This window comes from Columba livia, chromosome 16 (genome assembly GCF_036013475.1).
Source record: "Columba livia isolate bColLiv1 breed racing homer chromosome 16, bColLiv1.pat.W.v2, whole genome shotgun sequence".
NCBI classification, from domain to species: Eukaryota; Metazoa; Chordata; class Aves; order Columbiformes; family Columbidae; genus Columba; species Columba livia.
Genome location: NC_088617.1, coordinates 732,948 through 759,863, shown reverse-complemented (window position 1 = coordinate 759,863; position 26,916 = coordinate 732,948). Strand labels below are relative to the sequence as shown.

At 45.3% G+C, this 26,916-nt stretch overlaps 2 protein-coding genes across 5 annotated transcripts in view; both read right to left on the bottom strand.

Moving 5' to 3' along the window:
- Nucleotides 1-266: 266 nt before the first annotated feature.
- CSE1L (chromosome segregation 1 like) lies at nt 267-22,390 on the bottom strand. 2 transcript variants are annotated; one of them, XM_065031773.1, is made up of 25 exons: nt 22,228-22,390; nt 19,626-19,721; nt 18,930-19,072; nt 16,585-16,686; nt 15,996-16,141; nt 15,586-15,676; nt 15,221-15,328; nt 14,243-14,335; nt 12,838-13,005; nt 12,605-12,734; nt 11,224-11,289; nt 10,515-10,717; nt 9,587-9,671; nt 8,599-8,660; nt 7,699-7,835; nt 7,433-7,536; nt 6,871-6,968; nt 5,830-5,980; nt 4,832-5,040; nt 4,057-4,154; nt 3,763-3,848; nt 3,048-3,129; nt 2,487-2,633; nt 1,478-1,709; nt 267-793 (listed from the first exon to the last, which is right to left on the bottom strand). In XM_065031773.1, the coding sequence occupies exons 2-25, from the start codon at nt 19,708-19,710 to the stop codon at nt 704-706; spliced, it is 2,916 nt and encodes a 971-aa protein (XP_064887845.1). In that variant the 5' UTR covers nt 19,711-19,721; nt 22,228-22,390; the 3' UTR covers nt 267-703. The 2 variants fall into 2 exon arrangements, with proteins under 2 accessions (XP_064887845.1, XP_064887848.1); XM_065031776.1 differs by lacking the exon at nt 22,228-22,390 and adding an exon at nt 21,235-21,389.
- Nucleotides 22,391-25,544: 3,154 nt separating this feature from the next.
- The window catches only part of ARFGEF2 (ADP ribosylation factor guanine nucleotide exchange factor 2), a 30,899-nt gene continuing 29,527 nt past the window's right edge, over nt 25,545-26,916 (bottom strand). For 2 of the 3 annotated variants that reach the window (XM_065031770.1, XM_065031772.1), the window contains one exon: nt 25,813-26,425. In XM_065031770.1, the coding sequence (XP_064887842.1) occupies nt 26,249-26,425 (177 nt within the window). In that variant the 3' untranslated portion in view covers nt 25,813-26,248. Of the gene's footprint in view, nt 25,630-25,812; nt 26,426-26,916 lie in introns of those variants that run through there. The other variant, XM_065031771.1, reaches the window with a different exon arrangement.

Here is a 26,916-nt window from a genome sequence, read left to right as displayed (position 1 = left end):
TCTGTTACTTCGCTTTTACTGCGCTGTACTGACATTTGTGCAACGGGAAGGGCTGCACCTGCTGATGAGCGTCAGGAGGGATAACAGCTTTGGATCGTCAGCCAAAGTTCTGGATTTGCTCTGAATGATCCTGCAAAGCACTGAAACTCAAGATAAAGACAAACCCTCACAGTCGGACTAGTTTGTATTCTATCCTAAGGTTAAAACACTATCTGTTTTTAAACCAACTACATTCTTCTAAAACAGTAAGCGCACAGTGACAGGCATTTTAAACAAGTACTTCTTATTTATTCACAATTTAGATAAAGTTTAAGGAAAGACAAAAGAAATACAAAGGACAACATCAAAATGAAAAGGAGTATTAGTGACCAAAGTGAGTTTCTACAGCCAGTGCTCTCCATACATTTCAAAACGTTATCCAAACACCGCAGATGGAGATTTCAAATCGATCCCATAACAAACCACTACGACTATTCCCTTTGAAGCTGACCTGGGAATGGAAGTTAGCCACCTTTATGAGTACACAAACCACCACATTCTCTCAGTTTCTGCGTAAAGCCACATTTATCTTTCACAAGATGGATTCTGCAATACATTTCCAAATAGCATTTTTCATTTTGTCTGAGCTCTGCTATAAAAAAGTCAGCGTCAACCTTCTGTATAACAAACCAGCTTTAGATCTTGCTTGTGGAATAAATGCGATTCAGAGCAGCGTGACACTCGCGGCCTGGAGGTATCCTTGGAGATACTGCAACGCTTCTGCATTCAGACTGGTGCTCAGCATCGATGGAACCTTAAAACACACAGAGCAGAAGTGTCAACGTGCACATACATTAAACTACTGCTATATCCTGTTAATCACCGTGTCAATATGTGGTACAAAGTCAAATGACATCCTGAGAGCAGCAGTTTTTCATATCGAACGCAGTTGCTGGAATTACTATTCCTGATGCGGACGGTTTTACATTCTACTTACCTGAGTCAAATATGGAAGAAGAGTAGAGAAAACCTCCTGTTATTAAAGCGGGTATCTGAACACAAACACCAGAGCTCTCAGGCAACATTTACTTATCAAAATCTTAAACAAAGACGCTACGGATTTAAATAGCTGACTGGAAACTTCACCTGTTTAATTTCACATGAGCTGCCTGAAATTTCCTGAGTACATACAACTGAACTGGAGACAAGTATTAAGTCATGTACTAGCAAGGGGATAAGTTTTCATTTAAGAAATGGAACATTTAAGCTTATTGCTAAATTAAGTAATGTGAAAATAAGACCTTTCTAAGGTTATGAAGGAAAAACCTTACAAAAGCTACATGCCATTAAAGAATAAAAGAGAGTAATACCTCGCATTCTGGTTGTGACATACTTCATTATGCTGGTTAGCAAGCATTAGCAAGAGAGACCCCTTATCAAAAAGGCATTTCTCCTCTGCAGGGTTTGGCATTAGCGCAGCACGTATGGCACCACCTACCCTGCCTGGGCACGCTGTGGACAGCTTGTGGAGAGACTGGGCCAGATGGATCCTCGGGTTGTTCACCATTTGACCTACAGGATCGTGTTCTTTTTTCCCAGCGAAGGCAAGCTGAGAGAACGCGGTCTGATACCCGGGGGTGTCCTCTATGTCGATGAAGTGCTCCTCGTCAGGGATAGTGTCGTCCTCGGGCAGCTCAAAGAGGCCAATGAGGGCCTGCAGCAAAGGAGTCCTGTACGCAAATGGGCATAAAACCGGACTGCTTAAAATACACCGGGACGGAGTATCTTGTACGAGAATGTTCACATCGCTCAGAACCCTTTACAGCTTGGCCCTTGGAGGTATTTGATTAGCTATTGAAATCGTAGGTGCCCAAACTAAGCTGGACTTTAAGAACTTCCAATCTGTGTATTTTACAAGCATGATGTAGGTGCTTATACTAAAAGCAAACACAATGTATTTTTTATCAGGTCAAATTCTCATGAAACATAGCTAAGACGAGCCATTCTTTTCCAGGTGAAACCTTTTCTCTAAGTAGGTTTAAAAAGTTCTAGTTCGGGGCTCTACTCCCTGTCACTGAGTTCAGGCCCCTGACACCCCAGACTGCCCTACGGGGGCTTCCCCAAAAACTGCCCTCAAGCTGTGACCTTAGAGCCAGGTTGTAAGTACCTCTGCTCAGGTCTCCTGACTAAGAGAACAGCTGTAAGTCAAAACGGGGCCTAACTGTTCCGAAAGAATACAAGCTAAAAGCAAGCAGTGCATTTTCTTAAACGCAGCCCTAGTTAGCTGAGCCACCGGTCTCTCCATCACAAAAATTTCAACCTAGTTCTGGCAACTGCTTTGAAAATAGTTATATTTGTGGAGAAAAAGTGGTAGGAAAAGCCTGAAACTCAGCCCTGTAACAAGAGCAGACCTGAAGAAATCACAATAGAATACATTTTGATGCAGCTCACATCTTCAAAAACTCAAGCAGGCTCGCTATCAGAACTCCAGGCAGTGCTATACATACCACAGCTTGGTGTACTCCGTGTCCATCATCGGGGGACATTCTGTCAGGATTTTTGTAATGCCAACAGCACAGATTTTCTTTTCAACTTGTCCTGACACTTTCTGGATTTCGGGAATTATGATTTTCTCCAGAACCATTCCAAACATCCTACCATGACATTAAAAAAAAGTATTAGAAAGCCTTACAGTGACACAATGAAACTAGAAACAATACGAAGCACTTGGAAAAAGAAAGCCCCGTCATTTCTTAGGACGCCGCCCCATTGCAGGAGATGCGTGGCAGAAATCTAAGCACACAAGCTTTCCGGAAAGGGAGAATAGAAACATCACTCTCTCCTTTTTATGATCTGCTTGGGAGATCAGTGCCTTGAGTATCACCAAGGAACCGTGGGCAGCAAATCAAAGACTGCTAGACAAAAAACCAGCCACGTCAGAAGGAACACTTGGCTAGTCCAATTAGTACCAAATGCAGTCTGCAGCTTCAGCTAAAGGAGACAACCGCTCCTACTCTAAACGAAAAATAACACAGCAGTCTAAAATAATAGTAAAAAATTATACTGACTTTGGCTGTATGCTGTCGAATATTTCCTGCAGAGCTAGTGCCCCATACTTGATGCAGTACAAGTTAATGAAGACTAGGAAACCTGTAACAAGAGAAAGGCTGAGTTCAAACTCCACATGAAAACAAAACAATAGCTTCAGAGTCAGCAGCAAAACACATTCTAACAAGTTTTTAAAAGGGACAGAAACAGCAGTCTCTATAAACTCGCGGGTTTTGTGAGGTACCTTACCTTGCTGCCTTGAAGTTTGTCACAGGTTTGCTAGTTTAATGTAAAACCTTATCAACAATTTAATTCATATGAAGGCTGAATGACACATGCGTAGAATATTTAACAGTAATAACACACAACTACATGTAAGAAAAGAAAGTGTGGTCATTGTGCTCTGTGAGAGTGTAAGATCGCTGGTATTATTTGAGGATGAAATGGAGACACTTCCAGACAATGTCACACGGTCAGAAAGTATGAGGAATACACAAGTCTCCTCTCTTATTCAGTTCCATTCCCTCAGTTCCCATGAAACAAGTGCCACCTGCCGAGGTAACTGCCTGATACGCCACCCTTGACTACAGCGGCCATCTGAAGCAAGTCACTGATGTTCAGAGCCACTAGCATCCCCTCATCCGCACCATCACGGGACCGCCATTCAGAACAGCTGCACGATCCAAACCGCGGGCGTCGCCAGCACTGAACCTTTCCACTGAGCAAGGAACTTACTTTTAATAAACTTTGTTGTTTTGGAATTTTGAAGTCTTTGGAATAGCAGAATGAAGATCTGTTTCCTGTACTGGGCAACCGATTCACTGGAAATTTAAAAGAATAGTTAGTAAAATCCTAGTATGGATTGAATAATGTCATTTCACAGAAAACATGGATACACTTGTTCTAATCTATTTTACTTACAAATGTGACTTACTCCATTTGTTAAACATTAGCTATGAAGTGTACAAACACACTAAATATTAAAGTCTACAGAAATTAGTTTTGAATGTAATTTCAACTGGTACTCACGGAGGCATATGCTCTATAATACTGTTTAGAAGATAGAATCCTTGATGGTCATTAGCTTTGGAGGCAATCAGCTTCTGGAACACACCTAACAGCCCGGGCTGCAAGAACAGCAGAGACAACGCTTTATACAACAGCTCTTCATATGTGACCTACCAGAACGCTGGCCCTCACCACCCAGGACACACACCCGGCAGAGGCTTTCCCAGCCCAACCCAGGGCTCCGTTCCATCAGGACCAGGTGAAGCTCCTTTGAGCATTAGCCTCGATCACAACACCAAAGCCGGTTTGAACGTGCGCGTCTGCTCTATCAACGGCGCTGTCTAGTCGAGTCTGGCTCAGCAGATCACGCACAAGTGACACAAGTCAAGTGTGCAGCATAAACCTGCTCCAACTGCACCAGTTCTCAGATCCAGTGACATTTTAGCTCCTTCTCACTCTGAGGACCGTTCTGAACAGAACCTGAGCTGTTCTGATCCACAGTGTTCAGCACAAGGCAAATGAGACGGGAAAACTGTGGAAACTCACCTGCCTGCAAAGACTAAGTGCAGGAATTTTACATCTTAATTGACAAAAACATGAGAGTCAAGGATTTATCTTAACCACGTAATGGAAGAGCCTGCATTCATAGTACTTTTTGTCTATGTAAGCATCACTAGTTTAAAGTACAAGCACAAATTCTGCACCAAACCAGCTGTTCTCTAAAGGAAAAATTCCCTTTAAATTTTTCATGTGAAGACATGTCGAGAGGCACTCTGACTAAATCAATCCAACTTACGATTTTGTCAGCAGCAGCACTTGCTATTGTATTGGCACCCCGCTCTAAATACGCCTGCAGCAGTCGCACCAAGGGAGGAATGTTTCCTGTCCTTTCCCATAACACTGGCTGGAGTAGATGAGGAAACAACGCCATATAGGATGTCGGGATTTCATTTTTATGCATTTCTAGAAGTAGGGACATCACTTGAAACACATATGGAATGAACTCTGGAAAAGAAATGATGACACAAATTCAGCAAACACAGCCACGGTCAGTTCCTAGGAACCACGTCTCTACTGATTTAACTTACAGTTTTGTGAGATTAACACAAAGATCACAGAATCACCGAATCAGCTGGGTTGGAAAAGGCCTCAGAGATCATCCAGTCCAGCCCTTGGTCCAACTCCAGCCCATTGACCAGATCACGGCACTAAGTGCCACGTCCAATCTCAGTTTAAAAACCTCCAGGGCCGGTGAGTCCAGCACCAACCTGGGCAGCCATTCCAATGCCTGACCACTCTCTCTGCAGAGAATTGCTTTCTCATCTCCAGCCTAAACTTCCCCTGGCAGAGCTTAAGCCCATGGCCCCTTGTCCTATTGCTGATGCCTGGGAGAAGAGCCCAGTCCCCACCTGGCCTTGTTGAACTTCAGCCCATTGGAATCAGCCCATTTTTGCAGTCTGTCCAGACCCCTCTGCAGAGCCCTCCTGCCTTCCCGCAGCGCGACACTCCCTCCCAACTTGGCGTCATCAGCAAGACAATATAATTTAGAAGAATAATAAGAGGCTTTAGAGCAGTGATGTTAGGTATTTTTAAAATAAACTGTATTTTTAAAATAAGCCAATACAGTTGATACACCCTACGGAACAACCCAGATGCTTCCTAGAAGTGTTTATTAGGACAACGAACATGCGGCGTTCTCACTTGAATCTCCTGTGTTACAGAAAACCTGCCAAGAGGTAAATCACAGCAACCTATAGCAATAGAGAGAGCATAAGCACTTTGATTTTAACTTACCTTGCACGTCATTCTGTAGTATCTCAGTGAACACCATAAACAAAGCCTCTTCAAAGCTTCCAACTGCATCAGGGTTTGCTTTGCACGTTATCCTTATCGACAAGCATATTGATTCAAACATGTAATGGTTAAAGTGAGGTTTGCTTGGATTCTACAAACAAGTTATAAACAGATAAATCAACCCAAACTTGCAGACAAGTTACTTAGCAAAATCTATTTATTTAGCAACATCTATTTTTTACTTCAACTGAAGTCTAAAGTAACAATTGGGAATAAGGATACTTATGACTTATTTATTAATACGCTAATGAAATTGATTCCACAGGTAAAGCAAACATAAAAAGCTTTAAAGCACAAAGGAGGGGTGTTTTCATAAGCATTTTGAAGACAAAGAGGGTTTTTCCGAGGCTCTGCATAAACTAGCAAGTAGTTGGAGCATCACCAAATTAAAACTGGAAAAAAGAGATTTTTGAGTCCTCTAAGTGTCTAGTCCCTTCTTTCTCGAACGCCACTTTTACACTACAGCCAAGTTTAAATCATAAGTAGCAGAGGTTTTTGGCTGGTTGATGAAGGTGTTCTGAAGCATTCCCTAATGTCCATGGTCAAGAGGCTTAGCCCAGCCTGAACAAAACACCACGAGAACTTTACCCGCCAAAAGCAGGAAGATAATTAATTTCCTTTAATCCCACATTTCATTGTCTAAATTTAATATTAGCCTCAGAAGCTTCAGGGACAAAGAATAAGAGTTGTGAGAAGAACAGATTATTGTAAGAGTGGCCTTCGCACAAGCAAACATTGACATTGGAACAAACTGGTATTGCAAAAAGATTTCACATGAGAGCAGGGGAGAACGATTTGAAAATGCCCTAAGCGGAAGGCTCTGCTTCACCGGAGGGCTGCTTTAACTTAATCTGAAAACGTCACCAGTTTACAGTATCCTAAGAGAACACAAACAACAAGGCATGCATGAGCCTTTAGCAAGGCGGCTCTAGAAGGCAAGGAGGGACCACTGTTCTCAGCCTGCTTCTGATGGTTCTTTACCTTGCTGACAGCCAGCAGCTTCTGGGTGAGCTGGGTGATGACAGACGGGATGTACGGAATTATGGATTCTTGTAGCAGAGAAAAACTCCTCATGATGGCTGCAAATAAATGGAAAGTATTATCTTCTGGAGACTAACACACACCGCTGCCATCCATCATACGGCTAAACCCTTTACCTTCTAGTATTAAATCGGATCCCTAGGAATTACGTACAGTAAGAAAGAGCACCTACTGCAAGAGCAATCAATCTCTAATTGTGACAAAGGATAAAGCAAAGCCTCATTATCCCCATTCCATGGGCAGAGCACAGAAGATTAAGCAACTTCGCAAAGTAAATAATTTGTCACAATACCATTATGTTTAGTGTTTCTCTTCGGTACCACATATTTAGTCAAGGATGACTTAGTACAGCCTGCTAAATGACTGCAGGCTGCACACGCCTCTTTAGCATGTTTGCATAGATTAGGTTTTCCAAATAAAAATTTCAGCAGCCTGTAACCATACACCTTGAGCTCACGTTAACAAATTTACTCTTATATTGCAGAACTCATAAAGCATTTACCTTTCATAATGTACTCATTTTCAGATGAGCCAGGGAGTGTCAGCGCTTTAAAAAGGTTCGTTAACAGCACTTCTACAAACGGTGCCATTTCTGCAGCTGTAATGCTGTGAAACAAAACGTGGGTCTCTAATGATGAAAGGTATTCACAAACTTCAAGCATTTACAATACTGTAATGCTAAGAAATAAAAGATCCCCTACAGATACTTCTCACCCTTAAAGGACAAAACCTATGTGGTAATGACTTTATTTCTGCTTGAAAACTTACAGGGTAGTATTATTTGTCCCCCGCATGGTAAACAGTCTTTCAAGAGCATGGGCTGCGTACGTATGGACCACAATGCTTTCTGCTTGAAGATGATTGATTAAGAGAGGAATAGATACCAACAGTTGTTCTTTAGGTACCTACAAAATATAGCAGCAAATTATACATGTGTCACACGAAACCACAGACGGTTCAACACTAGAGCGAAAGCACCTGAGCTCATCAGCTACACACGGAACGCTGGCACAGGAAGAAGCCTGAGAAGGCTCCTCCAGCGGGACAGCCAGCGGGGACCTGATTCTGTCACTGCCCGGGTACCGGCCCCCAGCACCAACGGCACAGCTCACGGCCAGCAAGGGCACGTATTCCTGATGTATATTGCCTTTCCCATTTTACTTTGAAATGGCAATTAAAAAACCACCAAGCTTTAGAAAATAAATTAAAAAAACAATCCCAGATGTTTCATAAGAGATGAATTAAGGCAATCGAAAATCTAGAAAGAATGTATTTTCTTACTGCATCTCACAGATCAGAAAAGGTAAAGGACAAAGCTGCTGTACTCTCATTAACCACTGCAATTATATGAGCAATCAAGTGTGTTTGGACTAACATCCACTTGGAACAGCCCGAGCGTGTCACAGAACTAAGCGTGCTGAGATGTTCAGTGCTCCCACACCGTACGCGCAGCGCACAGGCCACGTGTTCACTGGTACCCATAACAATATCGTTTGCTTTCAAAACGAAAAATCCAGCACAAAGCGTTATTTATTACTATCAAACACCTGTTGAATCAACGTAAGGCCAGGTTAGATAATCTAGGCTCAGCAAGTATAAAGTAACAATCTATGATACGTTTATGCCATAAGAGTAAAAAAAAAAAACAAAACCAAAAAACCACCTTACTTGATTTCTAAAAATCATGATGTATTTGATCCCATCTGCTTTCAGCACAGGGAATTCATTCACTGCAACAGAAAAAAGTGCAAATGTTGTTGATACTTTTAACGTAGATGTGATTACTGAATGTATACTGTGTATAGACATCGAATGATTTTTATCCTCAAAAATAACGCACACAACACTATTCTGCTCTGCTTAGTGTCTCCACTTCTGCATAGGCGCCATTAGAATATCCGTTTTAGTTACAAATCGCACCCCAGTAGCGTTAAGTGTACAGTTCAACTCTCTCAGATGAAATTTTTCTTTCTGGCTCCAATTACAAATCCCAAGACAACACACTATGTTCCCAATGTCATAAGATAGTTGCTGAAGCATAACATAAGTTATGTGTCTTCAATGTAGACATCAGCAGTCCCGCGGCCATAGGCTGACACGGGCTCTGAGCCACCCGCTGGTATTTCAACACCTCCGGGTGTTGTACAGCATCCACGTTGCCGTAAGGTCTCAAACACAGAAACCAAGTGACTGACTGCAGGGTTCACGAGGCCAGCAGCTGTGCACACACACCCTGACACCGCAGACAGCCCGGCACCCCGCTCTGCTCAGGGCTCCAGCGCCCCCGCTCCGCTCAGGGCTCCGGCGCCCCCGCTCCGCTCAGGGCTCCGGCACCCCCGCTCCGCTCAGGGCTCCAGCGCCCCCGCTCCGCTCAGGGCTCCGGCACCCCCGCTCCGCTCAGGGCTCCGGCACCCCCGCTCCGCTCAGGGCTCCAGCGCCCCCGCTCCGCTCAGGGCTCCGGCACCCCCGCTCCGCTCAGGGCTCGCCGAGCGCCGGCCACACCAGTGCCAATAACCTCCCGTGTGCCGGGTGTTGGGAGGTTCCTGTCTCAGAGGTTCTGCTGATACATGAGCGCCTGAGCCTTAAGAAACCGCGGTCGCTGTCAAGGCTGTAGCTGTATGACAAAAACGCCATGTAAAAATTAACATTAACTTACCATTAGCAGATTTTAAGTCAGGTTGAATGTGATTCACAAAGAATTCTGTCAGATTAACAAGTTCATTGGCTTGTGTTATTCCGTGCTACAAAAACAAAACCCAAATCAACTCTGGTTTTAGATGTTGACATTCAGCTAGTTTTCTTACTCATTTTTATGTACTTTTAATAAAAGGCATCTAAAGCATGCGTGCGTGTCATGAGATTGTTGAAACCACATCTTTAGCAGAGAGCCATGCAATTTATTTGTCGTAACGTTTCCAGTATCGAGGTTTCACCCGCAGTGCTGCTGAGGTTCAGAGTGACCAGCTCAGAGTTGAGGAACAACGTGTAACACAGCAATAGCAAACCAAAACTTTAGATAGAGAATAGAGCAGCAAAATAAACGCTGTTTAGTTTTCTCTCATGAAAAATGCAACTAATTTTTAAAACGGGATTTTCAGATGGATATTTATCAATCAAGTTTTCTAAGTGATGTTATCCCATATTCGCCACTAAACAGCATAGAAAAAGCAAGATGTACAACTTAGTTTCCTAACGGATAGCAGACTCAGGTTCGCATTACACATCGGTTACCAGCAATCCTGTGCAGTAGTACACCACTGGAGTTTCAGGAAAAGACTGAGAACCCGCAGCAAAATTGCATTTAGGTGCTGCAGAACACATTTTACTATGTTTGCCTCAAACCTGTCCTGTAAAGCCACTGGGGGTTGAACCACAACAGCATTTAAAATACTTATTAGTATATTAAAATCCGTTCTGTAGGACATTTGATACAATGCTACTGTTCCCAAATACAGGTTAGCTCAGGCGTGACTTTCAGCGGATCCAGCCCATCAGCTGCGTTCTCCCAAACACGCAGATCCATTCCCAGCCACCACAAGCATTCACTTCCATTTCCAAACCAAATGAACAGAATGCAAAAGTACCTTCTGTGTCTGAGCTTTGGATGCCAAAGACGTAACAAGGTAAATGGCTGCATCTTTGTGCTTCCAGTTAACAGATGGATTCTTTGCATACTCTTGCAGCATAGAATTAACATAGCCAGAAAAAATCCCGGTCACAGGTCCTTCGAAAAATTTGCACAAGCCTCTGACTAGATCACAAGCTGCTCTGCGCCTGGTGTCAATATCTGCAGGAGAACCAGAGGTTCTTTGGCTATGAGAAAGTAGACAGCTTTTCATATTAATAAACAATCATATATTAATGATATAGAGCTTCTCAAGTGACAGCCACACCATATGTTGTTATTGCAGTCTCCGCACTGGTGTGGAGGGTCTACACAGACACAGCCCCTCCACGGCACTTCAAACTCCACACACGGCAACTAAACCCACCACGGTGGCCACTGTTCAGCACTGACTTCCAGGCTGCATTTGCTGAAATGAGAAGGTGAGCGCACAGGACACGTACCGAGCCAATTAAGAAAAAAACCCTACAAAAACATTGTTCAAAACAAAAAGACACTGTGGTGGGCACACTGTGACAGTAAACGCGATCGGAAACTGGATAAAATCTCTTGGGGTAAGGACATCTGCCCACTTCACAAAGTAAGTTATAAAAGCTTCAGTAAATTGCTTCAGCTCTCTCGAGCTATATTTAAAGACGAAGAATTCTCAGTATAAATCTGTGGATTACCTGATCCTTCCAAATCCCTTCTTATATATTCTTCTGAATTATCTTCAAAAGCTTCTTCATCAGCCGCTGAAAATATAAATATAGAGAAGTTTAAACACTGAGGTCTCTGGTTTTTACAGCAAAAAGGTGTCTTCTCATCAACTTGCTATTTTTTCCAAGTACTTTCTATAACATTAATAGAAATGAATCAGAAATATCCAGCCTGAGTAGCCTGTGCTGCTGCCCCACAAATGAGTCCTGCATACTCACGAGCTGATGTATGAGGCTCCCAGAGTCACAGACTTAAGAGAGAGAACCTTCTTATCACTGCGGTACATCTGCACTGCACTTTAGATGTTAGGAGCAATATGAGCCCATCAAAGCTCGAAGAAATAGACATCACGATTTATTAGGCCTACTCATCTTCCTCGAATTATTCTGATAGTCACTTTAATCATAAAAAGTTATTGGCGGCACACGACCTGGGCTTCCTATACTTTCCAATCTGAGATCCCAGTAAGACAGAAAAATTCTTGGATACACTCATACAATTCTGCAAAGCCTATAAGACAGCAATCTGTTGTAGAAACACACGGAATCCCAGAACGTCAGAGTTGAAGGGCCCTGGAAAGCTCATCCAGTGCAATCCCCCCATGGAGCAGGAACACCCAGATGAGGTTACACAGGAAGGTGTCCAGGCGGGTTGGAATGTCTGCACAGAAGGAGACTCCACAACCCCCTGGGCAGCCTGGGCCAGGCTCTGCCACCCTCACCGGGAACAAGTTTCTTCTCAAATTTAAGTGGAACCTCCTGTGTTCCAGTTTGTACCCATTGCCCCTTGTCCTGTCACTGGTTGTCACCCAGAAGAGCCTGGCTCCATCCTCCTGACACTCCCCCTTTCCATATTGATCCCCAGGAATGAGTCCCCCCTCAGTCTCCTCTTGTCCAGCTCCAGAGCCCCAGCTCCCTCAGCCTTTCCTCACACGGGAGATGCTCCACTCCCTCCAGCATCTTGGTGGCTGCGCTGGACTCTCTCCAGCAGTTCCCTGTCCTGCTGGAACTGAGGGGCCACAACTGGACACAATATTCCAGGTGTGGTCTCCCCAGGGCAGAGCAGAGGGGCAGGAGAACCTCTCTGACCTACTGACCACCCCCTTCTAACCCACCCCAGGTACCATTGGCTTCCTGGCCACAAGGGCCCAGTGCTGGCTCATGGTCACCCTGCTGTCCCCAGGACCCCCAGGTCCCTTTCCCCTGTGCTGCTCTCTAATAGGGGGGGGCTTTAATCTAGTACTAAAGTACACAAGAAGTAATCCTCAATTCTTAGTCCTGCAAAGCCATATATCATTATAATTAATCAGATTTTATTGTGTCTTTGAAAACTTAAGTCTCAAAAAGTTACCTCTAAATTCCATATTGGGAACAATAACTTTTTCACAGATGCTTGTCAGTGTATTCTGGTCTTCAAACAGATGCTTGTAATGCGGTCTCTCACAAACCGAGGCCAGAAACTGGATTGCATTACTAACCAGCTAGAACAACACAACCAGAACACGTATAGTTTTAGCACAACTGACCAATTTATAATTCGTGATCCACTATGATTCCTTACAAGATCAGTTTATAACAGCTTACCAAGTCATATTTCACTTCCTGGCCTGTTGTGACCAACAGATTCCAGATCGCTGTTACGAAACGTGGCAGGTAGGGCTGGAATTCTTCATCATATTTTTGGGCATATAAAGCAGCATTATCACAGATTTGGGATTTCAAGAGCTCCAGTAATCCAGCTTCCTCTTCATCCTCACATAAAACAAAACTAAGAACTTAAACATCCAAACTACAACACTACTGAAATATTAAAAGCCTCAACATATTTGAAAGAAATATTTACCCTATTACTTTACCATGCTCTAAACAGGTCAAAGAAACCCCCGTCCTGTCCTTAGAATTACTGTAGTTTGCTGATTTGTACTGGAAATGCGCTGCAAGTTACCATGTCTACATTTCAAATGAAAGTACTATGCACTTTCAGTCATTTAGACCTGAGAAAGTTTGACATGAAATGAAACTAAAAACGTAGCAGGAAAAAAACAACACAAGGTGTCGAAAAAGACACATTTAGAAGACATTGTATCTTGCTGCTGTAAATTGGAATAGTTGTAAGAGTAGTTCCCTCCCCCTTCCTACACCAGCACACGCTTGCGGAGCCACAAAGCAGAGAGAACTGGGAAACTGGACATTTCAAAGAAAAAGAAAAGGGGAAGGCCAGTCAAAGGGCAGCCCCTTCCAGCTGCCGCCAACCGCAGGAGCCTCGGCGCTGGGCAGCGGCCACAGGCACAGCAGAAACGAGCAGCAAAGCGGCTGCCAGCAGCCGTGCGAGTCCCAAACACCCGTGACGCTATAGCACAGGATACACTTCATACGTCTTCCTATGTACCCTAAAGAAATGTATAGTCGCTTTGGCTCCATCATGTGGCAAACTACTGTACTGTATCTAGAAGACATCTACATTTAAAATGCAAAAAGCATACACAATATTAATTTGAGCTTCAATGACTTGGTATCATCTTTCACCTGTGAAACTACCAATTCCTATAATTAGACAAGACAGTAGATGCTAAAGTGAAGTACTTAGAGATGTCAGGCCTTCCATGTTCAACCGTTTCAGGTTCTGTAAGACACCCTGTTTTCTAAAAGAGTTCAAGAACCAGCTGAAAGGTACAGAAAACCTGGGCACTGCGACTTTCTAATGAGCAGGTTACTCCAACGTCCTTCCAAGAACCTACTCACTGACGATTATCTGTAATGTGGTTTCTGTGCTCAGCTGGACACACCTGTATCTGAGATACAACTTCAAGAACCAGACCTCAAATTTCTTAGACAACTGGGGACACTTCTCTTAAACCCCATTTCCTTATGGCCGTTTGATTCTGTTGTTTACCCAACAAAGGAAACATTGCACTGTTCAGTTAGACCTGAGTTCTCAGTCAACTCTCTCCACCACACAGGCAAACCAGGAGGTGTATGCAGTACTTACATCGGTCTGTAAAAGCTTATTATCTAAGGTTAAAAGAGTATGAAAATTTGTCATCCATGTTTCCATGTTGTCTTCAAAAAACTCAGGAAGATCCTGTGAAGGAAATGCATAAACCTACATTTTAATTCCTGATTGCACTGGTTAGATAACATACCTACATTGTGTAATTCACATCCATCCCCCTAATCTGCTGAGGGACACAGCGTGGAAAACAATCTTCAAAAGGAAACACTACCCCCTCCTCCTCCAAAAAACCCTCCAGACAGAGGCTTTGGAATACACCATTTCCAAAACCACTCATTTCTTACACCCTATAGAGCCAACAGCTTAATAAAGAAAGAACCTCATTGCCGTTTATTCTCCTAACAAGGGAGCACAAGCCCCCCTCTCAACTCCAGCTTGCTCTTTTCCCAACAGGGAAGAACAGCCCAAGCAACCAAGTCATGACCATCACACTTCAGACTTACGTTCGTGCTGAGACACTAAAGACATGTCACCTCAAAGTATCTTTTTACCATTTTTTGTATAATGCATTTATTCAATGTTAGAAATTCAGATCCGGTTTCAAAAGGAAAGCCCCACACTGCTAGCAGAATCCCTCGCACCACAGTGCTGCAGAGCTCCTGCTTTCGACGGATTTTGACTGAGGTCCCGTCAGTGCAGACGCGTCTATAGGGTGAGTACAAGCTCAGGCAGTTGACTTCTGTCTTTCACAGCTCGTAACTGGAGAGCTACCCATACGCCACCACCCTGCGGTGACAAGAACTCAGCCCCTCTTGAACCTGGGTTTAGATAGGGCCAATCTAACATGTTAATTAACCCCATCCTTACTGTGCCTTCACTCCAGCGTTGATGCAGACTGTCAACTTTAATTTTTGTGACAAAGCCTTAAAGGCTGCCTCAAATGGATCCTATAAATAAGAGCATAACAGCTTTGTGAGATCAAAGCAAAACTATTAGAAGAACAAGGAAAGTCACCTGAAAATTTAAACTGTAGAACAGCTTCGCAATTAGAATGAGAGAAGAAAAGAGAACCTTCAAAGCGCTAGCATCATTTGCGTGTGTGCTGCACAGTTCAATAGTTGCCTAGAAAAAGACAAAAGATTCAGGTAAGTAACACACACAAACCACACTGACAAGAGCTATTGAAAAGCATCATACAACACTTAAAAAATACAGTTCCTTTTCCTCCCCTTATCAAACCCATCAGGTCTCACGTCATGACTCTAGTTCGAACCTCATTAACAACTTCAAAGCAACTATTAAGTTTTTATTTTGCAGGCATTCACAACAAGTGTTTCAGAAAGAGAAACTTTCTTTACAAATGATTCAGAAAGAAATACCTTAAAGAGATTTGTCAAGGGCAAAGCAAAAGCATCGAGGACAAGTTTGATCTCTGTCCATAATTCATTTGACTTAAATTCATGTCGGTACCTGACAAGTGAAAGAGCAATACACGAACAACTTAATACAGTCTCCACATTCATTACCAATTTCACTTGCATACAATTAATTTTTTGTGCTGAACCTTGAAACAAATATGGTCAAGTAAGAAAGAACTACACAACATAGTTCAATACCATGTCAGCTGTACAAATTAGACAACCACTTGAATCCTTATTAAAAAGTCAATAAGCGTACGTAGAAGCCACAACTGTCGACTCTTCAAATCTACAAAATCAAATGTAACAGCAAAAACTTAGAGTTGGACAGAAATTACGATTCATAAACTCATTTTCCTTATTTCCGATACCTTTTGAATAAAGAGTGAGCGGTGCGAAGGACCCCGTTAATGACGTGGAAATCTCCGCTCTGAAAGCGATTCACCATTTCCGTCAGCAAGTCTGGCCACTTCTGAGGAAAGTCCTCCCGACCAATAATACTAATGGCATCGCTTAACTGGAAAGGAAATACAAGCAGGGCATGATACGACAGCAGGCTCCTCGTGACAGACGCACGGCACTCACACCACAGGCTGCAAATAGCCAAGAAAAACGCTTATTATTCTTGTCACGCTCAAAAACCATTGGGCTAAATATCTACTAGTTTTCACCACAAATAAATGAATCTCACTTTAAATCCAGCATGTACACACATGTGTACACAGTTCACTTTCTGGAATTACTATATTTAATTGCCTAACACTAGAACTTAGCTGTAAGATTAAACAGGAACTGCCTCTAAAACAAGAATTAAACTGGGCTGTGACAATATAGTCCAAGTTACTCGGGCTGGGATGACCTCACTGGTGAGGGAACTGAGCTCTGCCAGCGACCAGAGCCTCTAGACACACTTAAATAGTCAAAAAGTCTCACGGACGTAACCAGGAACTGACCCATTACCTGCTTTTGAATTTGTTCTGGGCTGCTCAGCATCAGGGGCACTATGTTGGCTTTAATGGCTATCCTGTCCGATTCACATATTTTGTTCGGTTCATCCTCAACCTAAAATTAAAACAATAACCAGTATACTCCAGGCAATGAGCAAACATCAGCATTTCAGAAACCAATTGTTTATACTGATTTATGTAACTATTACATAGCTAAAGAAATTAAGAAGATTTATTTTGTGCAAGCTGCCTCAAACCACACTTCCTAGAAATGGCACATGAAGACGGACACAGGTAACACCAGCAAAACTGTAACTTGGAGTTATCTAATCAGTTAAAAATGCCAATCAGTTCGATGTCCAGTCAGCCAATAGCACCAAGTGGTAATAAATGACAAAATTTCTGCTAAAGAAATAAAATAAGGAGGCTTGCAACCAACCAGTGACAGCAGCGATAGTCACATTAGCTGTGACGACAGCACTGAAGCTCAGAAACCTAGAAATTATCCAGCAATTAAAGATGTCAGCACCTCCAGAGTGTAATTCCATGGTCTCAAGATGCTTAAGCCAGATGGCACTACTACCCTCCTCCTTACATCCCTTTCACCGGCTTCCCGTAAACCTAAAGAAACTCGGTCATTTCAAAATTTCAAGAGTTATGTTCAGCACTAAACAAGCAGCTACAAAAGTAACACATGAAGAACTTGCTTTTCCGCTCCTATCACAAGAATGTACAAATCATTATGTACGTTAAAAACCACTAAAAGAAGATGACCTCTAAAACCTGAGCTTCACAAGTTTGTATGACGCGAGAGGCAGCAATAACTGCACTAGGGAGGCAGGACCCGCTGCTATGCATTTAGACAGATGAGGACAGAGGTGGTGGGGAGGTCAGCAACAGTACATCCTAGTTTTCAAAGAAATGAACCTTTATGCAAGACTCAAGAGGTGGCACATGGATGAGTATTTCGTACATACTGTAAAAATAAACGTAAAGAAGTGAACTCTTTCCTGGCGCCAGAAGTGCCCTGTACACCCAGCCCTCCAGACCCTCATGCAAGTCCTTGAGCAGGCAAAAAACCCTTTTACATCCACTGAGCTTTGCATCAGTCAAGTCCAAGGCTGCTAAACGGAACGGCGGTACTAGGTAAGCTGGCCCAGGGCTGCATTTCATTTCATAGAGCTGCTCTTGAAATGAAAGCTTCCATTCTGGACAAAACAGCGTGCTTGAAGCCACACAGCACTCATAACAGTCCTCTGGATGCACTTACTGCATAGCATCTCCACCTACTCCAAACCAAAACCTCACCCGGGATTACAGCAGCAATGCACAAAGAGGAAAGCACTGACAAGTTCCTCCATAACAGAACATTATTCCTTCTTACAGTACCCGACAGATAAAGATGCAATTTGGGGGAAATGGCTGAGAATACAGTATTACAGAAAGGAAATTCGAGAAATGTCATGCCAGACTGAATGTGCTGATCTTATCAAACACAACCAGATGCAGGACTGCTGCAGCTTCTTCACATCCGTACCAAGGGGAGGGGAAAAATCACATGCAAATTTGTGAACAGGTACCGGCTAAGATGCAATGATGAAATACCAGTTTCCCCATAGCAAAGCAATGTTATACAGCTGATATTTTTCAGATACAAACAGTACTCTCAGTGAGACAAAGTATAAACAGTAATAATTTAAACCTCTCATCACTGAGGGAGCTGAGCTCCCCCATCTAATACTTTCTACCAGAAATCAAATTTCATGAATGCTGAGAGCTCCGAATCAAAAATGTTTCTGCCCTCTTCAAAACACAGGATAAAATAGGATTAAATGGCAATACTTCAGAGTATTTGCAGACATGACACAGAAGTGTTAAACTGGCAAGGCCACCAAAATAAACTGTCCCACGCTGTTCTTTGCCCCAGGAGCACTTGCCTGAAAGGGAAGCCAGTATCACCGCTTTCAGCTCCAGCGCTGGCTTGAAATGTTTGTAACAGTACAATAGATCCAGGCCAAATCAGCCAGCTCACGTGTACAGACACTGCACATTCATTTTAGTTTAAATAACATTACTGTTAGTAAAACGTGCTTTAAATGTTGTGCTTCTGCAAAATACTCACATATTAGAGGAAAACCATACATCATTTTATCACCTAGCTCTTTTTAACAGAATGGACTCCAACAGTCCAGGTTTTAGTCCTTCATCAGTAAATTACACCTCGTGTTTGTTCTCTGAATGATCTTTCTTTCCTCAGAGTACACACATATACACATTCTTCAAGGTTACTGTAGAGTTTCTTATTGTACCTTAAAGGGATTATTAAATCTTAGCACAACTCCTCACTAGGATACCTACAATTCTCCAGTTCCTTTTAATATAATTCTTGAACGTTACAGATGCACAAACTTTGATGACGTTTTCCTGTGACTTCTCCAGCAGCGTTAAGAGCAACAGCGGGTAATTCTGGCTTCCTTCAACTGACTCCAGAAACTTCTCCGCTGCAAGAGAACACACCGAGGTTAGCAAAAGCTGAGCTGGTGTTTAGAACCGGGAGTCCCATGATTCCTCAGGTGTCTATTTAAAATCATCAACACATCAACACATCCCCAGAGTTTCACAAGAACAGAAACAGGAACAAGTCTGACAAAAGGTACTGTAGTTTTCTACCAAACTATGAACAAAAGCCCTCAGTTCAGAGCAGGGTGTGGAAATATTGCCTCCTGGCCGTTTTTACACGCCACAAACTGATAGAAGCAAATCCTGTTCTATTGTGAACAGCAGCACTGTTGTAAATCACAACAGTACAAAACCAAAAATCAAGAATACAGGAAAATAAAGTTATAAAAAGCAAACACAACTAATTCCTATTCACATTCATCCCTCATTGGTGGTGGGTCTTGTTGTTGTTGGGGTTTTCAAAAAAGTTTTAAAGGATACTGAGGATTTCTGCCAAGAGGTTATTGCATGAACACCCACTGAAGTTTGCTATATATACAGACAGAAGAGCTAAAGAAACCCTAAACCTCTCGGTCACTCACGAGAATCACTTACCGGGACGCCTTATAGCAGGATCCGGATCTAGTGTTTTCTTTAGATACTCAGTTAAAGTCTGTAAATTGGCATCACTCAGCTCCATTTTGGCAGAACCTAAAACCCACAAGTAGTTTTGTTATAAATACAGATCAGAAGAATCTGTCCTGTAAGCTACACGTATGAAAAACCAGAGTGCACAGAAGACACACCTCAGCTTTTTCTGACTCTGCCTCATAAAGCACGGTCCTATCTTACACGTCTCATCCAATACAACAGCAGCTGATGTGCACCAAGCACAAACCAGAGAACACTCCTCTTCCTCACCACATGGAACTGCTGTTGTCTGGTTTATTGAACCCAAACTCCAAGAACAGGATCACGCATCCAGCAAACCACGAACCGGCACAGCCCAGAGATCATCTCTTGCCCTTGCGGGACAAGAGGAGTTTATTCTTTAGAGAACTAGCGCCAGCCCGCAGAGCCCTGCTGGCTGAAGAGCCGGACGGAGCTGCCCCGCGCAGCCGCAAACACGACACTGAGTGGACGGGAGAGTCAGGGCTTGGCTACAACCGAACACTCAGCACACAGAAAGGTGTCAACAGAAATCCATTTTTTATAAGGAGGCAAAAGGCTGTGCAGAGCCGGAGGGTTTGCCCGCCTGTAAAATTAACTTCGATTAGGGTGCGAATTAACTTAAACTGCAATACTTATTACAGAATAAGTCTGTGCAATAAGCCTAAATTACTGCTCTCTAGTAATCCTCCCACGCAGATTCTCTTATTTACCACAGTGATATATTAACTCCACAGCTTTAATTGGAATAATTAAAATTACAGTAACAAGACGTGCTTTTATGGACATGTTGTTCAGGATATCGTAATGAATTCTGCCCATCTTTCCTACCACCAGCAGCACAGTTCGCTCACTACAAATAATGAGGAAGCAGAGATTTTCTTTTTTCTCTGGAGTCTCTAATTAGTAAGATTGAAATTTGCCTGTCCCACTTTGGATTCTTTCTATATTGATTACCAGTGCAATTAATACAGTTGCTATTTAAGCATGTTTGCAAAGGCAGAGAGTTTTAATGACACGATTTTAATAACATAGATGCCACAGCCAAACTGAAAACAGAGAACAAAAGTATCATACTGGATCAGAAGAATGTTACCTGAGATCCCAACCTACGTTGCAAAAAGCAGAAACCCATGTCCTAACCTGCGGTTCTGCACCCGCTCACATCGGCCAACGAAGCCCCAGTGAAGTACAGCGTAAGCAAACACCACCAACAACCGGCTCATCTGTCCGACAGTGGCCTCACGCACATTAGTATGATGCTGAAACCAATAATTAATAACAGAAAATCATCTGCTCCAGGGCAGCTGTAAGGCCAAGGTGCAAATCCACACAGAAATCATTGACGGAAACTAAACTGGATTCAAACGGGAAAACAAAGAGATGACGAGACTGAATGACCTTATAAAAATACACCACATATGCGGTATAGAGACCCATGCAGAACGCACACCTCACGCCGCCTGTGAGGTCACTCTGAAGGCCAAATGAAAGGATTTGAACCCATTACTCAATCCCCCATACAAAAGGATAAATATTTTCACCTGCTACCTACTTATTCTCGTTTCTTTCTCTTCTTCTAGTCACTTTTTTTGTTTCTCACTAAAAAATCCTGGTGCTACTCGCCAGTGATCCAATGCTTTTTGCTGCATTGCGTGCAATGTGCCTCCTGAAGAGGCCTCAGGAAACGAGAACATTTTCAGACCACCCCTCCACAAGTGAACCCAGTAGCTGTGCTTAACGCACTAACTTCAGTACAGACCGCTTCGGAAAGAAAATCGACGGGAGCAGCAGAGCAGCGGCCGCGCAGGCTCCGGCCGCAGCGCCCCGGGACGCGGCCCTGCCCGCGGCCCCGCACGCCCGGCTGCCTGTGCGCGGCCCTGGCGGCGCACGTTCTCTTCACAGCCGCCTCCCCAAAGCGCGGGGGTCACGGCGGGCCCAGCCGGACACACTGCCCGCCCGCCCAGGCCGCTGCCCTCAGTGGGCCGGGAGCCCGGAGTCCTCCCGCAGGGCCGCGAAGAGGAGCCCGCCGGGCCCGGTTGTTCCGCTCCCGCCACCACCGGCCGGTCCAGCCTGTCCCCGCCGCCCCGGCCCCACCGCCCCTGTCCCAGGCGGTTCACCCGCGGGACGGGGCCGCTCCGTCCCGCCCGCCGCCGCCACCACCACTACCACCACCCTGCGCCATCCCCGCGGCGGCGCTCAGGCCGCCTCATGCGGCCGGGCCAGGCCTGCCCACCCCCGGGCCGGCCCAAACAGCACCGACCCGCTCACACTAACTCGCTCCCCTCCCCCTCCCCGCCACCTCCAGACTGGCAGCAGCGAGAGCCAATGAGAGGAGCGCTCTGCACTGCCCCGGAGGCCGCGGGCCAATGACGAGCCACGGGAGGCGGGCCGAAGCGCCCCAGCATGGTGAGCTGCGTCTCTCGCTGCGCCGCGGGCCCAGCGCCCGAGCCCAGTGCGGGGCGGCTCCGGGCCCTGCGGGCCGCTGGGCCCAGCGGCCGCCACACCGGCACCGGCAGCAGCGCTGGGCGGCGCGGCCCAGCCTCACCTGGCGACTCCCTCCAGCGGCGGCAGCGGCGGTGACGGATCCGACAGCCCCGGCTGCGCTTCACATTCAAACCGCGGTGAGAGGGCGCGGCGGCGGCACCGTGACCGCATCACGCAGGGCGGGGCCACCGCTCTGCCGTTGGGCCAATCAGCGGCTCGTCCTGGCCCGACGCGCTCCGCTGTGAGCCAATCACTGCCGCGCTACGGCCGGCCAATGGCCGCGCTCTTCCCACAAGGCCCTGGGGCTCCGCTCGGTGCGGCTGCGCCGTGGAACCGCCCCCGGGCCTGGGCCGGCGGGAGCGCGGAGCGGAGCCGGGGCGGGGGGAGCGGAGCCGGGAGCGGAGCCGGGGCGGGGGGAGCGGAGCCGGGGCGGGGGGAGCGGAGCGGGGAGCGGAGCCGGGGCGGGGGGAGCGGAGCGGGGAGCGGAGCCGGGGCGGGGGGAGCGGAGCCGGGAGCGGAGCCGGGGCGGGGGGAGCGGAGCCGGGGCGGGGGGAGCGGAGCCGGGGCGGGGGGAGCGGAGCCGGGAGCGGAGCCGGGGCGGGGGGAGCGGAGCCGGGGCGCTGCTGCGAAGAGGCGGCCCCGCGCCCGGCGGGACGGCAGGAGCCCGGTTATTGATTGGAAAAAGGGACGTTCCCATCGTGGAAAAGGGCGGGAGGAAGGAAGCCAGGGGGAGAGAAAAGAGGAAAACCAACCAACCCCAAACAGAAAAGAAAACAGAAGGGGGGGGAGAAGAAAACAGAAGGGGGAAAGGAAAGGGGAAAGGAAAGGGGAAAGGAAAGGGGAAAGGAAAGGGGAAAGGAAAGGGGAAAGGAAAGGGGAAAGGAAAGGGGAAAGGAAAGGGGAAAGGAAAGGGGAAAGGAAAGGGGAAAGGAAAGGGGAAAGGAAAGGGGAAAGGAAAGGGGAAAGGAAAGGGGAAAGGGCGGAAAAACCAAAACCCCACCCCCCCTAGGAGCGAAGCCCCGACTGAACAGAGAAGCCTAATAAACTACATGGGAAAACAAGCAACACTTCTTAAAACTTTATTGATTAACCACTTGATTAAAGCATGGAATATTATAACAGTATTATACACAGTATCTTCATGTAGAAAACTTTACATAGTTCTTTTTTGTATTATATAATTTTGGTATTCTCTCAAAAATGTATACAGCCATTGGGCAAGGAATGCTCTTTAAATTATTGATAATAAATGCACTTAATATGGAGATCTTCGAAAAACTTAGGCATTTTAAATATGTGAAAACATACATTTTACACAGAAATAACATTAAAGGTGCTGAACAAACTGAATTTACATATTAAACGGAGCTGCGCTTCCGACAACAAACTTAGTTCTATTTCAGCCTAGAAGGTACATGTCTTGAATGATTCTCATTCTCACCAGTACGACAGCGAAAATTGGGGGCGTCTGCTTGTATTAGTGGACGTTGGTGTAGATTGTTTACGGTTCCAAAAGCGAGACGTGGATAACAAACCACTGTAAAAATAATGTTTTCTTGTACTCTAAGACAACAGAATCAACTTGAAAGGGAGTTCTTAGGGTTTTCCTCATTAGCATCCTCCCCCTGCCTATTTCCTAGAGGGTCCCAACATGAGAATAACAAATATCATGCAGTCTCCATATTTAAACTGTTACAGGTTAATGGGTTTATAGTTTAATTCGTTGCACACCACTACGGCAGCAGTCTAAGAGGCTGTGGGATCGGTGTGTGTATTGCGGGGTGTCCGGATGCGGAGCCGACGTCGCTGCGCTCGGCGCCCCCGCCCCGGCTGCGCGCGGTGAGCGTGAGGGGCAGCGCACGGCTGTGCCGACACAACCGCTGCAGGTACTGCGCTTCACGGACCCTTTTTATTGCTTTAAGAGGGATGATCGGTTCCACACGACAGACAGGATTAAGGCTGTTACCATCCAGCTGCGTTCCAGCCCCTCTTCCCCATCACACACTACACAGTCCAGGATGGTTTGATGTCACACGCCTATTTCAGCAGTTTATAAATGGTATAAATACAACAAGAGCTTTACTGAAGTGAAAGAACAGTCTCAGAGCTGTGGCGGAAGGACAGGATCGGTGCAAGGCCCTTATCCTACCTGCAGAGACAGCACAGGTGCTGCACGGCACAGTCGAGAGAGCCGCACACGCAACTGCAATGCAAGATGTGACGATGCAGGAGCCGTGAGGCTTTCAGAGCCGTCGCGCTCGGAAAAGCATGCGGCTGGCAGGGGTGGGTCTGGCAAGAGACGGGCGTACATTCGCTGAAGCTGTGACATTCAACATCTGAAAAATCAACCTTTTAAATATTTCCTTCAGGACTATCCAGAACAGGAAGTAAGGATTAGCCCATTCTTACAGATTTAAGTAGAATTAAAATAAATACTTGATTTTTAGTGTAACTGATGAATGGACGTTACCAGGGAATGATCCACACTACTGAACACAACACAAAAGGACATTTCAAATGCAGCAAGTTAAATACCAGCACTACTTCTCAGTCTTTTAAAATTGTAAAATAGAGCCATATATTCCTTGCTACTAAATATTAGTGCACAGACAATGTAACAGGCATTTAAAAGTTAAAGAGCTACAACCACCATTTATTTTTCTTTGGTTAAAAATAAAAAGTAAAAATAAAAATGTGAAAGCCTTACTGCTACCATTGACTGCAACCCCGTTCCCTAACAGTGCTTCTATAGAACAAGCCAATTCACGGAACAGCACCATGTGAATCCTTTGGCTACAGCTCACCAAAACCAAACAAAAAACCCCAGCAGCATCCCAAGACATCCTCAGCTAGAACCGCCCTCCCGGGGCGCTGCAAACGCACAGTAACAGGTCCAACGCTTAACACCGGTCAAGACTGGTTGGGTTTGGGTGTGGTGTGGGGGGGTTTTAACACTCGTATTTGAGGGTTGGCTACCATGGAGAGCGTTAACCCGGGTCTCCTCCAGCTGCCCTCAAAGCACCCACAGGTATTGGGAACTCTCACAGTACATAAATGCACTTCAGTTTAATTTTGCTGGAGCAGTTCCATGGGAATTCAGTTTTCTTTTGGATCACAACAGGAATTAATAGTTGAGAATAAAAATAATTTGCACAAGAAGACGAACTGGAAGTTGCAGGTCTGCAGCAAAGAGACAGAACCTGATACAGCTTAAGGACGGGACTTCTGGCTAAACAGACACAATTACTGCTAAATACACTATAGTCGAGGGTAAAAAAGGTGGGATTATTAGTTCTGAACTTGGTTTTTGGTATTACTGTCTGCACTCTGTCCATGATCTGGCAACGTATGAAAGTAAACACAAAGTTTAAAAGTTGGTTTGGTTGGTTGGTTTTTAATGCCTTTAACTCAAGACTAACAGGCTGAATAGAGCAGATGGGGCTGTGTGCTCCTGGTGTGAAACCTGCCATGGAAACAGAAACACGGCTCAGAAGATGAAGCACTGATATTAAAAAAGGCAAAAATTACTTGCTAAGCAGGAGGAAAACCCTTTCCCCAAATATCCTACAGGCTTGTCCACTTCAGAAACTGCAACACGCTGCCTGCTCTCATGTGCACACAAAGAAAAACCCAGAGTGATCTAAGGTGGTCTTCAGCCACTGCAGTACAGTTTATTATGAACACATGTGCTGACATCACAAGGCTATACAACTATATTCATTATTTCCAAGGGGCGTAATTTTGCTGAGGAGTCCAGCCGATTGATCGGATTTAGCTGGGATGCAAGACCGAACAATTGATAACAGACTAGAAGAGACAGACTTGATCATAAGGATGACAAGCATCGAAACAAAGGGACTTTACATCTACTGTATTAACTTTGTAAGCAATAATTTAAGTAAAACTGCTGATAGTTTTGTAGGATGGACAGAACAGGACTTCCTTCCTCCTCCCCGAATGCCATTGTGGTAAGAGCAACTTGCTGTGTCAATACACCAGGGTCCCATTTCTTCCCACCCGCTTTAATCCACCCCCAGAACATCGCTGCATGTACAAGGCCCAGTGACCAACCCTGCTTCGGGCTACCACGAGGGTAAGTTCATCCCGGCCGGCCGTATCTGCTCCTCGGTGACGCAGATTTTGAACACGACCCCGATACGGAGGAAGAACTTGCGCAGCACAGCTCGGAGCTCAGGGATCAGGTCGAACTGCATGATTTCACACAAGTATGGATAATACGTTGAAGCGTGTGCCCTAAACTATCAAAGCAGAGATTTAAAAAAAGAATGTTATTCTCTGTTACTACAGGAAAGCAGAGAGTCTTTGCCACGTTCATGGCTGCTCCACCGTGTTGAACACCAGGTCTCACCGGACGGAGGGCTGCCCTTCCAGCCCCGGGTCCCAGCCCCGCGGGCGCTGGGCGCCGCTGCCCCGGACACGGCCTGCGGGCGGCTCGGGCTGGAGGGGGTGCCAGGACTGCTCGTCCCCCTCTGATGTGAATCTGCCCAGTTTGCTTCTCCAGCCTCGACAGAATATCGCCCATGGCAAAAAAGCCTCGCACGGCTGAACCGGGCCGTGAGGAAGTATCTCCAATACGTGTGGGGACTTCTTCCCCTCCAGTGACTCATCATCTCCAGAACTCATTCACCGTCTGTTCCAGTACGTCCTTCCCCTCTCCTTCTGCTAATAATGACTTCATGTGCCTCTCATTTTAATTTATTTTACAGATAAGAGATAACTGAGTAAAGTC